Source organism: Aquila chrysaetos, chromosome 5, assembly GCF_900496995.4.
Source record: "Aquila chrysaetos chrysaetos chromosome 5, bAquChr1.4, whole genome shotgun sequence".
NCBI classification, from domain to species: Eukaryota; Metazoa; Chordata; class Aves; order Accipitriformes; family Accipitridae; genus Aquila; species Aquila chrysaetos.
Genome location: NC_044008.1, coordinates 61428482 through 61450026, shown reverse-complemented (window position 1 = coordinate 61450026; position 21545 = coordinate 61428482). Strand labels below are relative to the sequence as shown.

The following is a 21545-nucleotide window of genomic DNA, read 5'->3' as shown; positions in this document are numbered from 1 at the left end:
CTGTGCGTTACCGGCACGGTGGGAGATGTGGTGTTAAGTCTTTGTTTTCCAATGCCGGAGCAGGATCCGACCCCGGGGGTGCCCGACAGGGGCACCATCCTCCTGACACAGCTCCTGCGAGCGACAAGGCCGTGCAAAGGAAGGTAAAGACCTTCCCGGGATCACGCAACTTGCTTTCATAACCAGCTTTAAAGCGCCGGGGGCGGGGCCCGGGGGCTGGCGGCGGCCGCTCTCCGCCCCGATAGCCTTTCCCCACACGTGACGGCGCCGCCATTTTGTGCCGAGGGGCGGGGCGGAAGCCCGCCCTTGCCATGGAAACGGAAGCGCCGTGCCGCCACTTCCGCTCCCGGCGCATCTACCCAATGGGCGGGGCCGGCGGTATTTTGGCGCCGAATGCGAAGGGGGCGCGCGGCGGCGGCGGCGGCGAGCGGGTGGGGAGGGCGGACCCGCGGCGCGGAGAGCGCCCCCTGCCGGCGGGGTGGCCCTGTCCCTCCCCGCCATGGCGGCCGTGCCGCAGAACAACCTGCGGGAGCAGCTGCAGCTCCACTCGGCCCGCAGCGCCCTCAACAAGCCGCCCCCGCCACGGAACCGGCTGGCGTGAGTACCGCGGGGCCTCGGGGTGGCGGCGGGCGGCAGAGCTTTACAGGTGCAGCGAGCTCACTGGGGAGCGGGAGGTGTCCGGGATGCTGATGAGGGGCTCGTCTCTTTCCAGGGGCTTCACCTTCAAGAAGACCTCCCTGGCTGGCGCCCTGCCTGGGGAGCCTCGGGGCCTTTCTGCCGCCTCTGCGTTAAGGGAGAAAGACGTTAACACCTCCCTGGTTGCACTCGCCTCATCCCTCCCTGCCTCCAAGGACAAGAAAACCCAAATCCAGGATTTCTTTCCAGTGGCAGCCAGCCCACATGGACGGGGCCTCGAGCTGGCCTGTGCGAGCCCGACGCTTGCCAGGTCTCAGGAGGTGTCAAAAGTCCCCCTGGCCTCTGGAAAGAGGAATGTGACCGAGGGGCTGTGGGGTGCTCCAGACCGGGAGGCCGTGCCCAGTCCTGTGGCCGGCCCTGTCGTTACCATAGAAGATGAGTGGGATGACATGGACGACTTTGATTTGTCAAGAATCGAAAAGAAGTATTGCAGACCGCCGGTCCTGTCCTCCAAAGGGCAGCGGGCCTCCTGCAAGGCCTCCCAGAGGTCAAACCCTGGCCTGGATGATCCGCCTGGCTCTCCCGGGACTGTGGGTGATGACACGGGGCCTTGCAGCCACGGCGCTTCAGGGTGCAGGGAGAACTCTCCAGAGGCTGAACGACAACCCTTGTCGCAGCAATCTCTGATCTGTCTTGAGGATTCAGCTCCCTGCAGTGGTAACAAGGCTGTGGGTGAGAGCCTTTGGGAGAATTTATCTGCTGATGTGATTTTGGACAATGATGGGGAAGAGGCTCACCCAGGTAACAATTTATTTTAAAGTACCAGGGAGCTAGAAGAAATTATGTTTGTGTTTGCACACAGAGGGCTTGATTTTTCAGAAATCGGAGGGAGCTGCATGCTCATATCTGATGAGCAGTTGTGGGTACATGGATTTCATCTGGGTAACCACAGCTTGTGAAAGTGCAGGGTTGTAAATAGTGGAGCATTGTCTCTGCAGCAGAAGTAGCAGCTGGTCTACATGGTAGTATTGGGGTTGCAAGACTGAATCCCATATGGCATTCCAGAAATGAAGAGCAATTATCTATAGGGATGTTATAGAAAGAAGCATTTTTAAAACTCATACAAAAGAGACATAAAATCATCTTACACCTAAATGTAATTATGAGAAATATTAAACCAGAAAAAGAGATCTCTTTCAATTTAAAACAAACAAACCAACAAAAAACCCCCACGAAAATATCTCCAACCCTTGATTATGACCAAAAAGTTCATGACTATCAGTGAGAGTCCTTCCTTGCAGCTCCTGTGTTCCATGTAGCTTCTCTATTTTATATGGCTTACCTGTTATGCTTTGAAACTTTTGATCTTTATTTGTGAAATGAAATGTTTATGCAACAGAACAATATGGAACAGTGTTCTGTGATGCTGCTGTTACACTAAGTGGTGAAAGAATTTGTGAACTGTATTTCTCTTCCTAAGACTATTTTGTTACCTTTCCCCCACTTTCTGTGAAATGAATTTTAATATGTTAATGATATTGGCCTTTCTTAGTAGGATTTCTCCTAGGTACATGTAAATTTACCTTCTAATTCCAGTATAGGGACTATGCTAGTCGATGAGTCTACACTCTTTTTAAACTAGTATTTAATATAACAATAGTTTTCTATAAAATCTCTTGTAGGAAAATATACCTCTTAAGTTTTTCTTTTCTGATAGGGAAAGGTAACAATAGGCAAGCTGTTTAACTTTTCCACTTAAAAGAGGGTTTGTTGGGGTTTTGTCCATTTGTTTTTAATGGGGGAGAAAAAGGGAGCAGTAATAATTTTTTTGTCCTTTAGAAGTCAGAAACTGTACTAAACGAGTGTTTTGAAAACTGGCTATTAATTTTTTCCCAGTGTTCCGTTGCATTTTTGTTTATACCAGAATGAGTTTACAGTGTTACCCAACAATAGTAATACACTTCTTTTTCAGCTTCTAATGATAAAAGTGGTGAGAGCCAGAAGCCAAGCAGTGATGAGAAAAACAGCCCCCCAGAACTGGATGAGGCCGACATCGAGCTGTTTGCAGGCACTGAGCTTGAAGAGGATGATTACTTAGATACTGTTCCGCCCTCCCCTGAAGAAGAGCTGCCTTCCTTCTCGCCTTCTGTAAAAAGCATTAGGTAAAACAAAGTTTATTGATAAAACTGTCTGTCTTTAGGATGGTTTTAAAAAGTATGAAAAAAGACATGAAACCAGTGCTTGTTAAAAAGTTACAGATTGAGTTGATTGCGTCTGTTGCTTGGCAGATTAGCAGTTGACAGTTGCTATTAATGTTTTATGAAATACTTTTTTTTATGGCCAATGTTTAAGGTAGCTTTTGCTTCAGAAAAAGCAGAGTTATTTTTCCTTTTGTAGTGGGAGGGGAAAAAAATTATTGAAGCAAGTCTCTACGTGTTGGCATGTAGGATGAGTGGCAAACTGCTCAGCTACTTGGATTTTAACAAATTTGTTTATCTTTTACACACATCTTAAATGCTGTTATTCTGAAAGATAAACTTCTCTTATGGAAATGCCTTGATTTACAGATACCTGTATTTTAATGACTTTTTCTTTTGATGTTAGTAATATTTTCAAAGAATCTCCTACTGGTGGAAGATCCACAGCTAGCAGCATTGAGTCCAAGCCTGGGAAGGTTGCCACAGTGCAGCCTGTTGCTGACAGTGATCCTAGTGTGGAGGATGCAGGTACACGAAACATTTTGAAATTTTATGCCTCAGATTTTGGGGATGGTTTGCAACTATTTGTTCTCCTGTGTATCCCATGTAATCTGAGAGCATTAACTAACAGGACCAACGGGGACAAGGAAGCAGAGGACCGAGTCTCATACAGGATTTTCAGATGTTGTGTATACATTGTGTAGACTCAGGGATGTTGTCTGATCCTGGTTCTGGGTTTGTCAGTACCAGTCTGGGATATGGCACAGACCTCCTTTTCAAAACTTAAAAGCATGGATCAACCAAATTGTTCCTGAAGTCAGCTATGACACAAAGACACATCACTGTAAGCTGGAGCTGTGCCAGCACTTCCATTTGATTCCCACAGATGCCAGCTTTGGGAAATACTGAGCTAAAATGTTTCTGAGTTTCACTCACAGAATGAAAAGTTACTAAGTACAGGTGTGGCATAGCCTGGTTTTAAGGCTGCAGGTTCAGACTTTCCTCTCAAGATATATATGAAAATGTAGCTTATGGTGCTGTTCTATAGTGCCATTTAAAATTTTGTGTTTATAAATGCCCAGAGCAGTGTTTTCATATTTCTGTTTTAACAATGCTGTTCTGGAAATCAATTTAGTCAAGCTCCATCTTGTCATACTTTAGTGTACCTATAGTGAACTTCTGATCAATGTGGACCATTAGCTTGTTGCAAGAGGTGCCCTTCTGACCCAGTAAATCAGAGTTAGGGAAGTGTAGCAGAAGCCAGAATTTAGTCTGAGGGAACACACCTCCAGTAGCAGGAGTTTGAGGTACAGTGCAGCTCATTGACAAGATCCAGATGGTTTGCAGTGGTACCAAATTTTAAAGGGAAGGTCATGAGGTGACAAATGCTGACTTTCACTTGTGGGAGGTTTTCTACAGTACTTTCTAGACTAGAATTGCAATGTAATATTTTGAGAAAAGGTGTTTTAATGTGTTTGGGGAGGAGTAATTTGAGATAAGCAAAACATGTAAACTTGAATGTTTTTTGGAAATAAGTTTCAAAGAACTGTAATGAGGTTTGGAAAATATATATAGATGGATAATTAAAAGGAAAGGGCAAAAATATGTAGACTAGGTGAGTTCATGCACACAGATACAGTTTCTTTATGTGAATGGACTTCTTAAAATATATTGAAAGTAAATTATTTGGACTTATTTGTTTCAATTTGCTGTCTTTTGGGAGAGTGATATCATCTTGTTACATATTCTAATAAAAATTAGTATTACTGTCTGCTAAAATCACTCCATCTAACAGATAAAGGCTTGCATTTGGAACAGCAACTCTACGGCATCATGGATGATATCTGTAAGCTGGTAGATACCATTCCGCTTCATGAGCTTAAGTTTCTGTCCTGTGCAAAAGAACTTCTCCAGCAGAGAGATCTCAGGTACGCTTTAATAAGCAGTCTTCCACGTTTCCATGCTCTGTGTGAAGTGGTGTCGTGCCTGCAGGTGTCTCCATCACACTGAAAAGATGATACGGAAGGATTTTTTAAAAGCTTAAAATTACTGACCAAATGAAGAAAAAGAAAAAAATCAAAAAAACCTGCTGAAAGTATTAACAATCCCAGTGTTCTGCCAGAAGAAAGGGTCCAGTTTCGAATTCAGTCTGAGGCATAGGTAGTCCTGTATCTTTTCTCTGGAAGCTGACTGGCACCAGATACTTCCAAAGAAGCAGAGTGATGTGATATAACCTGCTAGGTGTCATCCTGATTTCTTGTAACAGGAGGCATTAATTTAATATTCTATGTGACTCGCTATCACTGACTACAGTGATTATGAGTTCTCCTAATATCCATGTACGTGTCATCTTTCAATCTGATTATTGCTACTGCAGTCATCTTCTTTAACTTCTGCGTAGTTTGATGACATAATACGTGGATGAAGTATTGAGATTTGGGATTTTGTTTTGTTTTTTTTTACTGGACTGGGACTATGTGCTTTTTCTGAATGTTCTCAGTAAAACTAATTTATTCTATTTCCTCTTATTACGGTAGTCAGACATAGTCTTTATAGAGTACATAAAAACATAATTTGGTTCAAGCATATTTTTACTTTTTAAACTTCAGGTTTGTGCCTCTAAGGATTTTTTGTTTGTTTGTTTGTTATGCTCTACCTTGCCTGGATCAGTTCCTTACTATTAGGAATTCTTTTACTTTATGTCCACAGAGAAGATGTAGTAATTTTGTAATTATTTTGTTCAACTGAGTTCTGGTATTATTCTCTCTTCCCTGGATGTGTTTGAAATATTTTTTAAATATAGTGACACAGAATATGACGTAACCACCATATGTTAGTATTTTTAATAGGAGAGAGACAAAACTGTTTAATGTATGTTTTAGAACTTGATAAATCATTGTTTGTGACTAAATATTTTCTTCCTTCCCTTACCATCTCTCGCAGGAGAAAATTGGTAGCTAATTCTGTCACTTTGAACAAAAGTAGCATAAACAACACTTCTAGAAACTGGAAGGTATGTGTGGAGCAGGGCCCTCTTGTGTGTCCTGGTACTGCTCTGTGTTCTGGCCCGAACTGGAGCTTCAGTTCTGACAGGAACTCACCAAAATCCACAAACGTCCCATCTATGCTTTCCGGGACTGTTAATTCAAACAATTTTTCTACCAAAAAAAATCAAACCTTGGATGCCTCTTACACTTCAAAGCGAAGTATTGAGGAGATCACCTGCCCAGAAACTACAGCACTGTCTTGTTCCAAGGTAAATGGCAAAGAGGGAGCTTCTCTCAGCCTCTGTTCTGAGATGTCCTTGGACAGCAGCTGCTGTGAAAAACCAGGGGTGAGAAACAGTGGAAACCAGCATCTGCTGGAGAGGCCTCTGACAAGCACAGCTCTGAAAGGTCAGAGCAAAGCTCCTACTGGCATTCCTGCAGGAGACGGTTTAGGTATAAATGATATAGGCTTTGACCTTGATCACTTTGATATTGATGATTTTGATGAGGACTGGGAGAATTCGGTGAATGTTTCGGTACCTGAGACACCATCTACGCCGCCATATCAGCCTGTCAGGGAAGGGCCACCTGCCAAATCGCTGTTGTCAAAGATAATGTCCAGAGCCAAAGGGTCTGCTGTTGTATCAAATCCTGCTGCTCCGAAATCAAGCTTCTTGATGGCAACGAAGAACTGTTCAGGTAAATTATGCTCATTAGGATTATTGTCTTTCCCTTTTAAAATTTTTATTTACTTATTTTTAAACCTAAGGCCAAGTAACTGACTGTAGATTACATCAATGCCTTTTGTTTCTGTTGAGATTTCTTTTTGCAAAGTCATCTTCTGTTTTTTTCCTCCAAGTGATGCCAAACTTCTTGAATATTTATTTGCCATGCAGGTTGCAGGCTGCTGGGAAGATGAAGCTGCTAAAATAGGAAACCAGAATGTTTCTGTGTTTTAATTAAATAATGATTCTGCGGTTGTTAATTCAAAGCTGTACAAAGCTGTTTATGCAAAATGTTCAAAAATGGGCACTTGTTGAAGCAAACCTAATCCCTCTGGAGCACAGGGGTGGGTCAGTATTATTTGTGGTTACTGTAGGAATGGGTTGGTAAAAGGGGAGGTGAAAATGTTAACCCTTTCCATCAGCTTCTCTATTGCTGATTCAGCTAGCACCTACTGTTAGGTACCCACGAATAGCAAGCCTATTCATAGTTGTTTGTGACACAGATGAAGTTTGTCAGCGTAGAGACTATGAGTTTTACACAGTCATGGGTGAGAAGCTTGTTTCCGGAGATTTGCATATAATCAAAATTCACATTTCAGCTGGTCTTAAGTTCTAGATGAATGCAATGTTTTTTAGTAAGTCATGATTTGAGTTTGAAAGGTTTTGAAAGATTTAAACGGTTGAAGTGGTGGCTAAGCCATCTGTTATAGTGAAGCAGTTTTATGTTGCAAGAGGGATAGCGCAACTTGATATTGTAATGTATTGTGAGTACATTTTCTTTGTCTGCTAGATCCACTGGTTAATAACCCTGCACTAGAACGTTTCAAGGGTATGAAATTTTCCCATTCTGAAGAAATGATGAATATATTTCACAAAAAGTTTGGTTTGCACTATTTTCGGACAAATCAGCTGGAGGCCATCAATGCTGCTCTTCTGGGTGAAGATTGCTTCATCTTAATGCCCACTGGTATGTATCTCCAAACATCACACAGCTGCAGGCTTTTGAGGTCTGGCACACACTTGAGAAATAAAGACCTGAAGCTCTTTTTGCAAGGCCTGTGACAAACTTTTCACTTTTTCTGTGCCTTTGTGGAGGTAGCGATAAATTGTGCTGCTTGAATCTTGTGGCTGCAGGATTTCTGGAATATTGTATGCACTGTGGTATTTTGAATGAGGTGATTGAATTTCTGCCTTCCATAATATTTCACATGATAATTCTTTCTTATCCCATAGGTATCATATTAGAGGCAGACACTAATAAAAGTTTATTGTTTCTGTAAAATGGGAAAAAAATAGGTTTCCCATCTTCTGCTCCTTCTCCACACTGTCTCCCTTTCCTCTTGATATCTAACATTTTTTGTGTTCTGTGTAATCCTTACAGGTGGTGGTAAAAGCTTGTGCTACCAGTTACCAGCGTGTGTCTCTGCTGGAGTCACTATTGTTATCTCTCCACTGAGGTCACTGATAATAGATCAAGTACAGAAACTGAAGACTTTAGATGTAAGTTCAAACAGCTTTATTTAGTGAAACTGCAGATAAGTGAATTAGAAATCTGAAATTTTACAGCAGATCTTGTATCTCTCAAATATAAACCACAAAAATTGATTAGATGGAAGCTGTAAAAGGCACACAAAGTTGTCTAGGAAGAACTAAATTAGATGAACTAGAATACCTTGGCAGTCTAACCGCTAAATTTATTGATGCTCATGTGTATTTGTTATTGGAGTTTAGTTTTCAAGTACAGATGCCTGATTCTAAGATTCTGAGAGTTGTATTTAGACACCTAAATAGGAGCAGCCTAGCTCTGTAGCAGAAACAAGCACTAACAATCCCTGAGTTAGGAGGCTTCTGGAGATGCTAAGCATTTCTAGAAAAGTAATACACAAAGAAATGCAAGTGCAGAAGATGTGTATTCTTAAGGCTGACCACTTATGAACTGCTTTTGCCTTGGTGAAGTGTCTTTTTCATCCTTAATGTATTATTGAGATTGAGAGATCAGGGAAACAAAGGTGGATAACATGTTTTAGGGCAAAAATAGAGAGATGTTTTGGGGTATGAGACCAAAGGGACTATGATGAAGGGTTTTGAAGCTCAGACAAGTCCTTCCCTCAAGTACAGTTTTTGATAGTCTAACTAGATAGGGCCCTCGAATGATTGTCCACAATTTAGTGATTGTTGCACAACGCTACACTTTGGCCGTGCTCTTCGCTCTTTCTGGTGTTGTGGGGTGCCATGGCTGTAAAAGCCAGTTAAACGGGCTCTGTGACTCCTGGGGATTTGTAGCTGCAGAAGGAATTTCCTCTGCAGAGCTGCAGCTGCCTCTTGCAAGAGGAAGAAGAGACAAGCAGGCAGAATTGGCTCTGTTGGTATGACCTATTCTTACATCATTTTTGTCCTTAGGATCTAATTCCTTTGTTACTATTTAGCATGAATAGTCAGTTATACTTTCAAATTTAATATTAAATTGCTGCTCCAAGTTGTATTCAATCTCTTCGGATGCTATGTTGTTCTATGTTTGTGGGCACTGTTATTGAGGGTGTTACCATGTTTTTGTCCTTTTTGGAAACTTTGTTTCTGATCTTAAGACCTCTGTTGTCTGAATTCAATCTCAAACTTACAGTGTATTGAGCAATAAACAAACATCACATCTATTTTCTTTACTGGAAAGAGAGTTCAAAGAAAGCAGACAATTCCCTAAGTCAGCTATTGGTCTGCTGGTAGAATTGGGAGCAGAATAATAGAATTTGGCTTATAGTCTTTTGGTTTTATCCTTAGAAAAATTCTGTAATATCTACAGTATGGTGGGTGTTCAAATGCTATCTATAATAACACAAAGAAACATTTAAAATGTGTTCGTTGAGGATAGTAAATACATGTACTTTTTTTTGTCTGCTTTAGATGTGGGACTGTATTTGGAGGTTATTCTGTTTTGCGCATATTGAAACTTTAATATTTTTTTTTTTAATGTAGATTGCTGCAACACATCTGACTGGTGATAGAACAGATGCTGATGCTTCAAAAATATACATGCAATTGTCAAAAAAGGATCCTGTAATAAAGCTTCTGTATGTTACCCCTGAGAAGGTTTGTATTTAATTTGAATTGTAAAATTACGGAGGCAACAAGAGAAGGATTACTATGAAGTATTAAAGGGGAAACACTGAACTTAGAGTAGGCTTCTGGGGAAAAAAAATTGTTAGCATTTTTTAGGTAATTCAGTAAGACTCTGCAGATACAACTAATTTCAATCAGTAATTAACCAAGAATGAGAACTGAGTATGTCTATACAATCTAAATTCTTAAAAAAAAAAAAAATCCCACGCCCATCCATTTTGATATGTCTTACTACATATTAGTGGCTAATTGCTGTCAAGTAGCTATTAGAATCTAGACTACTATGAATAGGATAATACAGGGAAAAAATATGGAACTGTCAAGGTCATATGTGATTGTCAAAAGATTGCCTTGTACTTAATTATATGCTGCCATTAAAAATTATGTTATTCCACAAGAGCTTTGTAAGAGGGGACTGTTTAGTGTGCTGATTACGTTTCTTTCTTCAGCATTGTCTTTCTCTGTCTTTCATGACATAAGTCATTTAAATTTACTCAGATTGTAGGACCTCTGGATAGATGATCCTAGAACCTTGCAGTAATCCCACACCAGCTGCTTCATTGTCAATTAAAATGAAGCTGATTGCTATCTTCTTTATGCCTTCAAGCTTTACCTCTGCAGTCAAGATTAACTTTACTGTACAGAACAATTATTTCTGTATCCTTAGTCAGATGGGGTGACACTTTACTCTGTTAGTTTGCTTTCTAATGCTGCTGGTGGATGTGTACCTAGATTTGTGCAAGCAACCGACTGATGTCAGCCCTGGAAAATCTCTATGACAGAAAACTCCTAGCGCGTTTTGTCATTGATGAGGCCCACTGTGTCAGCCAGGTAAAAACCTTGATTTGTTTTTCAAAATGGCAAAAGACTTAGTTGGAGCATCTTACTCAGTTATACTTAAATTTTGTTTTTAAACTAGTGGGGTCACGATTTTCGACAAGACTACAAACGACTGAATATGCTCCGCAAGAAGTTTCACTCTGTTCCTATGATGGCTCTTACTGCCACTGCTAACCCCAGAGTACAGAAGGATATTCAGAATCAGCTTGAGATGCTAAAACCACAAGTGTAAGTTGCTCAGCAGCTTCCTGAAACAATTTGTTTGTGCTGCAGAAATTTTGAATGGAAAACTTAGTAAAGTAAGAAAAGCATTACAGGTCCATCTGAAATACTTACATAATTGTATCTGATTAAATGAGAATGTATGCGTGGAATTTAATGTGAGCTATATGCAAAATATTAAAGTAAGAAGAAAAAAACTTGCCAAACTCTTCCTTGCATGATTAAGGAAGCTGTTTAATAGAAACTAACCTCATGACATTTTCTATGTCACTGACAAAATGTGCAAGTTGTATTTTAGGGTGCTTTTCATGAAACAGATGGAAAACTGCAAAAGCTGGAAGTGTTCTTTAATTAGCATTGCAGTAACATAGATAATGAGGTACCATTGGGCCTGGATTGTATTGTAGTCTTTTCATTGTACGTGATAGAAATATAACAAAACAGAATGCTTTATTTTTCTTATTTTAGAAATGTATTTTAGGGAAGAAGGAGGGAGGTGACACTATATTTTGCAAATTTGATCAGTCAAATGTGGATGCTAGTACTCAAAAGGAGAATGAAGGCGAAGCAAATCACTGTGTGCATGTTTGGTTTATGGGCATTTCTTCCTTCTACGTAGTGCCATGTAGCTTTGTTTTTTTCACAGCCACAGGAAAAACGCAGGAATTTTAGACCCAAAGTATGGGCGATGTATATCTCCGTGGGCATAGTGGAACAACAATTCCATTGCAAATAATGCAGAACAAGTAGTAGTTAGTTGAATTTGGGACACTCCAGTCAATACCTAGCTTGGTGAAAGGATTATTGCACCCATAAAGCTGGCAAGCACCCATGACACCCATGTCATCTTTTAGGTTTACAATGAGCTTCAACAGGCATAACTTGAAATATGATGTATTGCCCAAGAAGCCAAAGAAGGTGGCCATGGATTGCTTGGAATGGATTAAAAAATACCATCCACGTGAGTACTGAGCAACATAGTGTGCTTGCGTGCATTTTTATGAAGTACTTCTTAAGGCAGGAAAAGCTTTTATAATGGTGTAAAAACCCCAAACTTGCACCTTTCTGTAAGTGACTAACATATTTACAAGAAAAACAGGTTGGAGGCAAAATGATATTATTGATAATGGGAATCAGATTTATGGGCATCCTAAAGTTAAGAGTTCAAGTTAAGATGGAAAAGTAAATTATGGTAACGCTCTTGAGTAATCTTTCTGGAGGTTACCAGACCTTTTAGCAACGTGTCTTCAGAGTATAAAGGTCATCTAATATCCATACTCTTTTAATTGTTTAATTCTGTTGGTCTGCTTATCTATGGTTCCCTTGAAGATATCTTCAGAGATTCCTGTCTTTCTAGGCTCGCTTTCTGGAGTCATGCAGCTCCTGCTGCTGGAAGCCAACTATACCAAGGTCCCTTCATAGCTTCTCTAGGGCTGTAACCTAGTATATCATTGACTCAACTGCTCTAGCTCTTGATTTATGTAGTTAGTTATTCACCAAAACCACAGGAAATTGGGTGAGGAAAAACTAACAAAAACATCTAATATTAATAAAATTACTTTTCTTTGTTATTAAGCAGTTATTGCATTACACTTATATTTATTCCAATAGGGAGAAGTTGGTATTTGCTTGACAGGTATGACTATTAAAACAAGTGAAAGGGAATAAAGCTGTATTGTAACACAAATCTTTTTTTATGTATTTGCAGATGACTCTGGAATAATTTATTGTCTTTCACGTCATGAATGTGACACAACAGCGGCTATTCTGCAGAAGGAAGGTCTTGCTGCACTTGCCTATCATGCTGGCCTCACTGACTCCAACAGAGATCTTGTACAAAAGAAGTGGATTAATCAAGAAGGATGCCAGGTAAAAGAAAAGCAACTGGGGGAAAAAGTGAATAGAATTTAGAGCACTTTTTTCCCTCTTGGTCTAGTAGATGAAAGCGAAGTTGTGTAACGTTATGCCAAATTGGATGCAGTATTGAATAACTGATCCAAACAGATCTGCCAAAACACATTAGCCATCTTCTTATTGGGAGTTTTACAAATCAAAGTCTGCAGCGCAGCACCAAGTGATGATACTCCAGGAGGAAGGAACTGAAGCAGTACAAGGCTTCTGAAACAGCTCTAGGCACGCTGCTGAATTGTATATTGAGACTCAAAATTGGAGTTTTCCCTTTGTCTGGAATAGCTCTTCTGAAAGGAGAGGTGTTTTTGCTATTTTGTACTCGTTTTGCAGTGTTACAATTGAAATTCTAGGTTCTGCAGTTTTGTAATCCTGATCACCTGTCTATTTTCGGTGCAGAGTGCTGCATGAATAACTCTCATAACTCTGTGTAACAAATTATTATTTCCTTCCTAGGTTATATGTGCAACAATTGCCTTTGGGATGGGAATTGATAAACCTGACGTGCGCTATGTTATCCATGCTTCTCTTCCTAAATCTATAGAAGGTTACTATCAAGAATCTGGCAGAGCTGGACGAGATGGTGAAATGTCTCACTGTCTGCTCTTCTACAGCTACAGTGATGTAACCAGACTTAGAAGGCTAATACTAAGTGAGTTCTCATGTTTGTAACTTAATGGAGACAATATTAAAGAAGTCACTTAGTCACTGGTCTCTGTTTCATTTTTAGACTGTGTTATTTTCTCATTTAGAAGTGCCATATATAGTATGGTATTGCAAAATGGGAGAACTGTGCATCTTTACCTGAATAGTTTTCTGTAATGGAAGATTTTTGTCACTTGTACTTAATTTTAGTCAAAAACATTTTGCTTCATACATATCCATCTCTTGATTCTTGTCATTCTAGTCTTATTTCCCTTCTCCATTCTTTAAAACTTTAGAGGCAAAATCTGTCCCAGGTTAGTTCTGTACTAACCTACTCATCTTTTTTTTAAGCAAAAAAGAATATTGTGTTTTGTCTATCTGATAATACATGAAAGTGCAGAGGTGCAGATTTAACAAATACAATTGAATTTATTGCTTTTCAGTGGAGAAAGATGGAAACAGTCACACAAGACAGACCCACTTTAACAACCTGTACAGTATGGTTCACTACTGTGAGAATGTAGTTGATTGCCGGAGAATTCAGCTTTTGGCCTACTTTGGGGAAACTAATTTTAATCCCACCTTCTGTAAAGATCACCCAGAAGTAGTTTGCGATAACTGCAGTAGAACGAAGGTAAAAATCATAGCTCTTATTTATAGTGTCGTCAAACTGATTTTGCATTTAGCTGCATTAAAAAATGGTTACATGACATTTGGGAAGGCAAATGGAGAAAATTAATAAGATGTCTTGTATTTTTGTGATGCTAGATGCTTTGAATTATTTCCAGGGTTTAACCTAGAGTAGAATCATACAGACTATCCATGGACTTACGATGCTCCTATTTCTGTCAGAGGAGGACTAGTGAGGTGTAAGAATGTTCCTTAGTGTCGATTTTTCTTGGCTACGGTGCTTATAGGAGGCAGGAGCTAATATAAGATCCACTGGAATGGCTGTGGGGAAATCCCTTCCACTGCCTATTCTGATGTTTTCAAGGCAGCTTTGTGCTGCCAGAGTAGCACGAGTGCCACATTAGGAGGTGTACACTGCTTGAGGTGGCCCAAAGATTAAGGTTTGTGCGTCAAGGATTGAAGCAAACTTGTTAGTGGCATGAACAGAGTAGAAGAGAAGATAGCTGTTGAAGCAGACAGGGAAGGGTTACTGAGCTCAGTTTTATACCTGATGATACTGCTTCTCAGTCCTGTGTTTGCAACAAAATTTGGCTAGAATAATGCATATTCAGTCCAGTCTTCTCATTTTAATGCATATTGGAAGTGTAAGTTCTAGTGCATGGCAGCAGAATAATTACAGGAATGCTTTCCAAATGATTTACCTTGATTACCAGTATTCATGCAGCAATCTTGCAGCTCACTCTATGGAATTAACACAATAGAGATTATATACAATCAGTTGGTATGTATTATTGCATTTTCCAGGGTATTATCAAATTCAGAATTCCTGTGACTATATCGTATCACTGTAGGTATACTAACTAGAAAATGACTATTTCTCTGTTTGGAACAAAATGAATTCATGACTGGAAAAAGCTCAATAATGAAAAATAAGGTTGTCAGTAACAACTTGCATTAGGACAGAACCACATAACATTGTTTCCTAATCAAGTCTATTTTAATAGGATTACAAATCAAGAAATGTAACAGATGAAGTGAAGAGCATTATAAGATTTGTACAACAGCATTGTGGACAAATGGGACGAATAAATGCAAAGAGAAGTACAGGTTCTGGAAGATACACATTGAATATGATGGTAGACATTTTCTTAGGTGAGTGCTGTTCTTCCAGAAACAACACCTAAATAGACTTGCTGCATAAATTCTTGACTAAGGATCAGGAGGTCTGTGCAATAGCAGCAGTGGTTTAAAATAAGATATATTTTGCAAAATTATTCTTCCCAGGAATCTCTTGGTGGTAAATGATCCAAAATAAATGAGACTAAAGCTTTAATCTGTTTCAGGTTGCTATAGTGATAATATTAGTTCTCTGGTGGTGCTTGGGAGTTTCTGGTGCTTAAATGTGTTTTTTTTATGTGCATAGACTGGAATACCTTTGGGAATCTTCCACAGGTCTGTAAATACATATGTATGTAGGCTTTCTAATCACAGGCTAATCCTGTGATTTCTGTTGCACAGGTACGACAAATGCGAAGATTCAGTCTGGGATATTTGGGAAGGGAGCTGCCTACTCAAGGCATAATGTTGAAAGACTGTTTAGAAAACTGGTCTTGGACAAGATTCTGGATGAAGACTTGTATATCACAGCTAATGACCAAGCGGTAGCATATGTAATTCTAGGAGAGAAAGCTCAGGCTGTGCTAGATGGATTGCTACAGGTGTGTAACAATTTATTTTTTTTTCTTGAACGTATTGTTTTAAGGAACGTGCTACAGTTTTTATGTAGCATATACCTTAGGATAGTTTAAACATAGTTTGCCTACCAGCTGAAGTACAGGAACTAATCTTTAGCAGATGCAGGGAACAGAATCCAACAAGCATGATTTCTAGTCCAGTATTCTAATAATAATGTTGTGAGGCGAAAGGTGAGTTTGAGGGGATTGGAGAGGATTAAATCTTTCTCTTCTCACCCCATCCATTTGATTTCAGCCTGACAAGAAAGGAAAGTTATGGCCAACACAGAAAAAGCTAGCTAGGAGGAAAAGAAGGAACAGAGCTACCTTCTGCATTTTCTGCTCTATTTTTTTTCCAGTCATTGGTGAGCTCTGATGGAAAATGCACTTCAAGAAGGTCATGGAATGAGTCCCAGAATTGCTTGAGGCAATGTCTCCTCTGCATTAGTGCTGTGTTTGGAGAAGAGAAGAGCCCTCAGCATTAGACCTAGTGACCTCTGTTTGAAGCTAGCTGTGAATTGGGTTCTCGGGATTTTTCTTCCCTGTGTTGTGTATACTCTGCTTGTTCTTTGTAGAAGAAACTTAGGGGTGGTTGAGTAGCCTGTTTAAAAAGAAAAAAAAAAAAAAAAACCAAACCAAAAAAACCAAACTTAAAAAGTCTATACTGAGTAAATAGCTTTTTTTTTTTTTTTTTGGTCCTTCACTGTTTTCCCATGTTATCAATCAATGTTTTAGTGATGGCTCTGCAGTAACTCCCCTGACAGAAGTTATTGATTGGCTTATTTTAACAGGTGGAGTTTCATGTAACAGAAAGTGCCAGTGCCATCAGAAAGCAAAGGGCTTCCACAGCAAAAATGTCACAGCGAGAAGAGATGGTTAAAAAGTGCCTTGGGGAACTTACAGACACATGCAAAATGCTTGGGAAAGTCTTTGATGTGCATTACTTCAATATTTTCAGTACTTCAACTCTAAAGAAAATAGCAGGTAATGTCAGCTTTTCGTTACCTGGAACCCCTGTCGGCAGTAGACTGCATGTGCAATTGTAGCTTTTGCTGACAGAAAATCTACAGTTTCTAACGTTTAGTGAAAACAGGTTTAAGTATACATAACTAAGCGAGTCCTATGGAAGTAGCTGACAGCATAGACTCCTTGGAGCTGCAGTTTATGCTGTAGCAGTCCTGCTGGGTAAGTACAAGAGCCACCCAAGTAATCATACTGCAAAACAAACTTGGAAGCACTGTCAGAGAAAACTTTTGGACCAGTTTTTGTGCTAACCAACTAGAAGCAAATCCACTAGAATAAAGGCTTACTTCCTTACGAATATAATGCAAAGGGTGGAACTAAAAGGAATTAATTTCCTCCAGAATACTCTACCATGATTTCTCTTTAAAAAAAGTTAGTTTGTTTGACATGTCTAATTGGTACTTTGTTACATTACAGAAACCTTGTCATCTGATGTGGAGGTTTTACTGCAGATTGATGGTGTCACAGAAGACAAATTGGAAAAATATGGTGCAGAAATAATTAAAGTGATGGATAAGTACTCTGAATGGACCAAACCAGGTTTAGTATACTTTGTACCTACATGTGTACTTTCCTGTTTAGTACCCTTCTCTCCTCTATCAGAAGTTTCACTCAAAAGTTACCTTGTTTTAAATACAAATAACTAATTCTTACAGTTTAATAATTACAAAAAGGGAGCAACTGCACACTTTCAGAACATACAAAGGTCTTTGCTATTTTCTCACTAGTTAAATTCAGCATATCTCTGAAAGGCTAAAAAAGGAAAATAAGAACTAAGCAGAGTGCTCTGCTCCTAACCTATTAGTTATTGGCACTTATGTAATATGCTTAGTTATAATGAAAATTCTGACCTTAAGGTTAAGGGTCTTGCACCTCCTGCATATTTTTTCACCTGCATCTACTATGTATGGAGTAACATTGTAGCCTGGCAGATAATCAATAACTACAGCCTTTTTATTTTTCATAGTAATTGAGGTCAGCAAGTTCAGGTCTTCACTGACTAGCCCTTGCTCAAATGTGAAGAACTTTCAAAGCTAGGTGTAAAAAAAAAAAAAAAAAAAAAAAATATCTATCAGGTCAGAATTGTGGTGTTTCACAGCCTTTGCACAGCTCTAACCTTATATACAAAGTTCAGCCTAGTGGAGAATTGAGACCTGAGACTAGTAAATCTGGTAACTTCATGTGAGCATAGCATGTAGCCTACGTTGTAATTAGAATATTTAATACAGCTTGGCTATCAGATTAGACATCGTGACCTGCAATTTTCAAGTGATTCATGTCTACATTTAAGGAGGCGGTGCTTTCATACACTGCATTGTGAATAAATGCATGTCTACAAACCTGATTTTTAAGTATTTTATTCTACTGCCTGTGCAAAGAATCGCATCCCTCTTGATCGTGACTGATTGAGAAGAAGCTCTGAGCTGTCTGAGTCTTTCGGTGTCTCCTGATGCTGTTTTTAAAAACAAGTGCCATATTTGACTGTAGTATTTATGGTATATTCCATAACTCTTTCCAGCTGACATGGGGAAGAGAGTGTAAAGGCAAAAAGCCCAGTGTTACCAAAATAGTTTATAGACAAGAAGCAAAGCTAGAGAAAATAGGACTGGCCAGTATTCATTTATGTCATGAGATAAACCAAAACTGCCTTCTGTCCTTGCTTTACGCCAACCTACGAAACACCTTTAGCTGAGCCTGGAGCATCACCAGGATGAAGGCTGTGCAAAGGAGGTTTTGGACAGCAAGGAGAGAAGTTTTGGTACAATCACTGTGTTCTGGCTGACAGTTCTGAGTGGCCCAGGCAATTATCTTGATTTTGTTAGTTTTAACTCACTGTCTATCTGTAGAAGATGCCTGCCAAAGTATGGACACAGCTATGGGAAGCGCTGGCTCACCTGAGAGCGATGAAGAAGCAGAAGGTGTAGTTACAACCTCCAGCTATTTTTGCAATAATGCAAACCAAAGAAGGAAAAGGAAAAGGCCACCAAACTTCAGAGGATCAAAGAGGAAAAAGACAAGTAATGGTGGTAACCAGCAGTTTCATCCCAAAGGGTATGTTGCTTGTGGTTGTTCTTAACTTTTCTTTGTCCAGAATAGCATGATGATGATGAGCCCAGAATTGCACTGTTATCCTTCTGTGTTTTCTTGAGTAATTATGGGCTTTAAGAATGGCATTAAAATTATCCAGGTACCTGGTAACAAATGCTCTGCTTTGGTTTTCTAGCACTTTTTGTTTAAAAAGCTCCTGGTGAGGAAGGATATTTAACAATTGTCCTTTGTTTCTCACTCTTGACTGCTACAAGCTAAGTAGTGACACTAAATTTCAGTGTGCTGCCATAACCATTATTAGCAGGCTGACTGGATTCTGTGCTTGGAAACATAAAGAGGGCTTAAAACTTCAAAGATTTGATGGAATATTTGAACTTAGTTCCCCGTCCCTCATTAATTCAATTCTCCCTCTGATTGTACCATACAAGGCAACGCCTGCATCAAGAGCATAACGTTTGGATCCAGGAGTCTGGATGGTCTTGAGCTTCTGGGGCAGATCCACCACCAAACTATCACAGGGTGATGAAGGAGCCAGGCTGGGCCTCATCCTTTGAGTCGATGACCTTATTTTAGCAGTTCATGTAGTTCTGAGTCTGGTAACTCAAGTAGTAGCAGTTTGTGCTGAAGGTCCATGCTTCGAAACATGATGATTAATCGGTGCTGAAAGGGAACAAACGAAAAAGTTGAAATGGCTGGAGAAATTCTGTCCTTCCCAAACTCTCTTTAAAAACAGGGGGGGTTACGTTAGAAAACTTGAGCACTAAGTTCTTATCTGGGTTTTATAGGTAGGCCTTTTAAAGGTTTGCTGCGCTCATAGCTTGCCTTGCACAAAAAGGAATTAAAGTTCCCTGTACTGTGGTATGGTCAGGTTACTTTATCCCTCAGCCTAGAAATTTTACCTCATTTGGTACCCGAGATAGAGAACATGAGGTACAAAAGAGCAGTTATGCAGACAACCTATGTCTTGCATTTCTGAAATAATTCTTTGAATGGGGTTTTATTCAGTCTATGTGTGTCATAGAAATTGCATTATCTTTCAGCCAGGAGGAGTTAAGGCCATTCAGAAGAGTAGCTCTAAATGATACTAACATTCTCTCCAAAATGTTCTGTAAAATCCCCAGCTGAAGACTCATGCCTAAATTTTAAAGACTGTTAGGTTTTATTGGTATATTAACTACTTACATTTTACGACTTTAATATTGCGTTCCTCATCAAAGGGAAAATATGGTCTACCTTATTAAAACTCATTGCTTTCTGCCATTGTCCTTTCCAAGGCTGTGTCCTTCTCTGCCCTGTTTTCCCTCGTTCTGGTCTTTGTTTTTTGTAGCAAATAGCAGTTCCCAGCTCAGTAGGTTTTACTCCCACCCTTTTCACCTTCCCATCTACTAAAATATTAGTCATTAAATGCTGTTGACCCTGAAGTGTCACTTAATGTTGATATTCTAATTGGATTAATAGGAGTTAGGTTGGTTCAGCATTCTCTGTCCCTGTTTCAGGCTGCTTCTTGCCCTTAGGCAAATGCCAGAGCAACAGCTACACTTGATTTACATTTCAAAGGTATTTTTTCAGCCATGTGTATTTAAAAAAAAAAAAATTAAAAAAATGAAAGCATAGTCTTCTAGAAAAATCTAAGGGTGGTGTACATGTAAGTAAGCACACCATGGGTGTAGGGAATGTGGCAAGTAAAGCAGATGTTTGACACGTGTACCTTCTCTCTGAATTTTGCAGTGGTTACAGCAAGTACAGAAGGACCAAAAGGCCATCTAGCTCAAAGGCTCCAGCTTCATCTGGCTGCAGTTCAGCATCGTACAGTGTTAGTGCCACACAAGGAGCTGCTGGAAAGCTGGGGATTATGGCACCGCCAAAACCCCAAACCAGACAATTCCTTCAGCCTTCATATTCAATATTCTAACTAGCCAAATGTAAATACTGTATAAAAGCAAGCCCTGAAGATGTAATCATTGTTCATTAAATTTTTGTTTCATTTGCTAAACCTTCTGAGACTTGTACATTTGTCAAGTACAAAAACTCCCATTAAATAAATGTTTTTAAGCTCATAAGTTTATTTGGACCTTTCTTTCTACTCTAAACAAATAGAGTTCTGACTGGTTTTAGAAACCCTACTATTTCAGTGAAAATATTCCCTGTAAGCCTACTTCACAGCTACCTCAGGGATGCGCTTGAGACCACAAATCAAAAGCGGTTACTGGAACTACACATCCCAAAGCTGTGCTTGTCTCTGTTCTTCTCCCTTGCTACTTGTGTAAGTACTTCAGAGCTCGATAGCTGAGCTGCTCTTCTGAATATGTAAGTCTTGGGATGCTCACATGAGATAGAAAATATAATTAACGGTTGTAGGTTTCAAATTTTATTTTGCAGATACTGAGGCTGGAGGGCCTCCTGGGAGAGCCAAGCCCTACCCCAGGTGTACTTTTTTTTTTTTTTTTTAAATAAAAAAAACTGTGATCTTGTCACAGCCATGGTGAAGGGCATTTGAGCTGCCCTTGGCTTCCCCTTTCCTGCCTTGCACAAGGAAACCCTGGTGAGTTCAGACGAGGGGTTTAGACACGCACCCGTCGTCTGTACACGCCTGGCAGTGCCCAGCCAGGATGAACCGTTTGCTCGCTTGACTGGCGCAGAGGATTTCATCAGCTATTTCTGGGCAATGAGTCCGCCACGTCTGGTCTTGTGTGTTGTATGACCCACCTTGCGAGCCTCCAGCCCGTTTCAATTCACCTCACCGTTAAAAACGTTCACTTTTTCTCTCCTGAGCACGCCAAGCCGCGCCGTGTATTTGTCGAGCCTACTTCCCTCGCCCCTCTGCGCCGCCCAGCG

General features: G+C 40.0%; 1 protein-coding gene across 2 annotated transcripts; it reads left to right on the top strand.

Annotated features, from left to right (window-relative positions):
* The first annotated feature begins 374 nt into the window (after positions 1-374).
* Positions 375-20703, top strand: BLM (BLM RecQ like helicase). Of its 2 annotated transcripts, XM_030015997.2 has the most exons (21): positions 375-597; positions 713-1437; positions 2609-2798; positions 3241-3362; positions 4630-4762; positions 5778-6520; positions 7337-7513; positions 7928-8046; positions 9517-9630; positions 10393-10491; positions 10580-10728; positions 11577-11683; positions 12431-12591; positions 13087-13282; positions 13719-13909; positions 14910-15057; positions 15424-15623; positions 16430-16622; positions 17079-17201; positions 18509-18713; positions 20439-20703. In XM_030015997.2, exons 1-21 carry the CDS (start codon positions 500-502, stop codon positions 20620-20622), a joined length of 4377 nt encoding a protein of 1458 aa, XP_029871857.1. In that variant the 5' UTR covers positions 375-499; the 3' UTR covers positions 20623-20703. The 2 variants fall into 2 exon arrangements, with proteins under 2 accessions (XP_029871857.1, XP_040979842.1); XM_041123908.1 differs by lacking the exons at positions 16430-16622; positions 17079-17201; positions 18509-18713; positions 20439-20703 and adding an exon at positions 15998-16348.
* The last annotated feature ends 842 nt before the right edge of the window (positions 20704-21545 follow it).

Excerpts from the sequence above, each read along its gene's own strand:
- BLM (XM_030015997.2), top strand. The coding sequence starts at position 500 with ATGGCGGCCGTGCCGCAGAACAACCTGCGGGAGCAGCTGCAGCTCCAC. Across the intron at positions 6,521-7,336 it reads GGCAACGAAGAACTGTTCAG|ATCCACTGGTTAATAACCCT; the intron begins GTAAATTATGCT and ends TTTGTCTGCTAG. Across the intron at positions 9,631-10,392 it reads TGTATGTTACCCCTGAGAAG|ATTTGTGCAAGCAACCGACT; the intron begins GTTTGTATTTAA and ends ATGTGTACCTAG.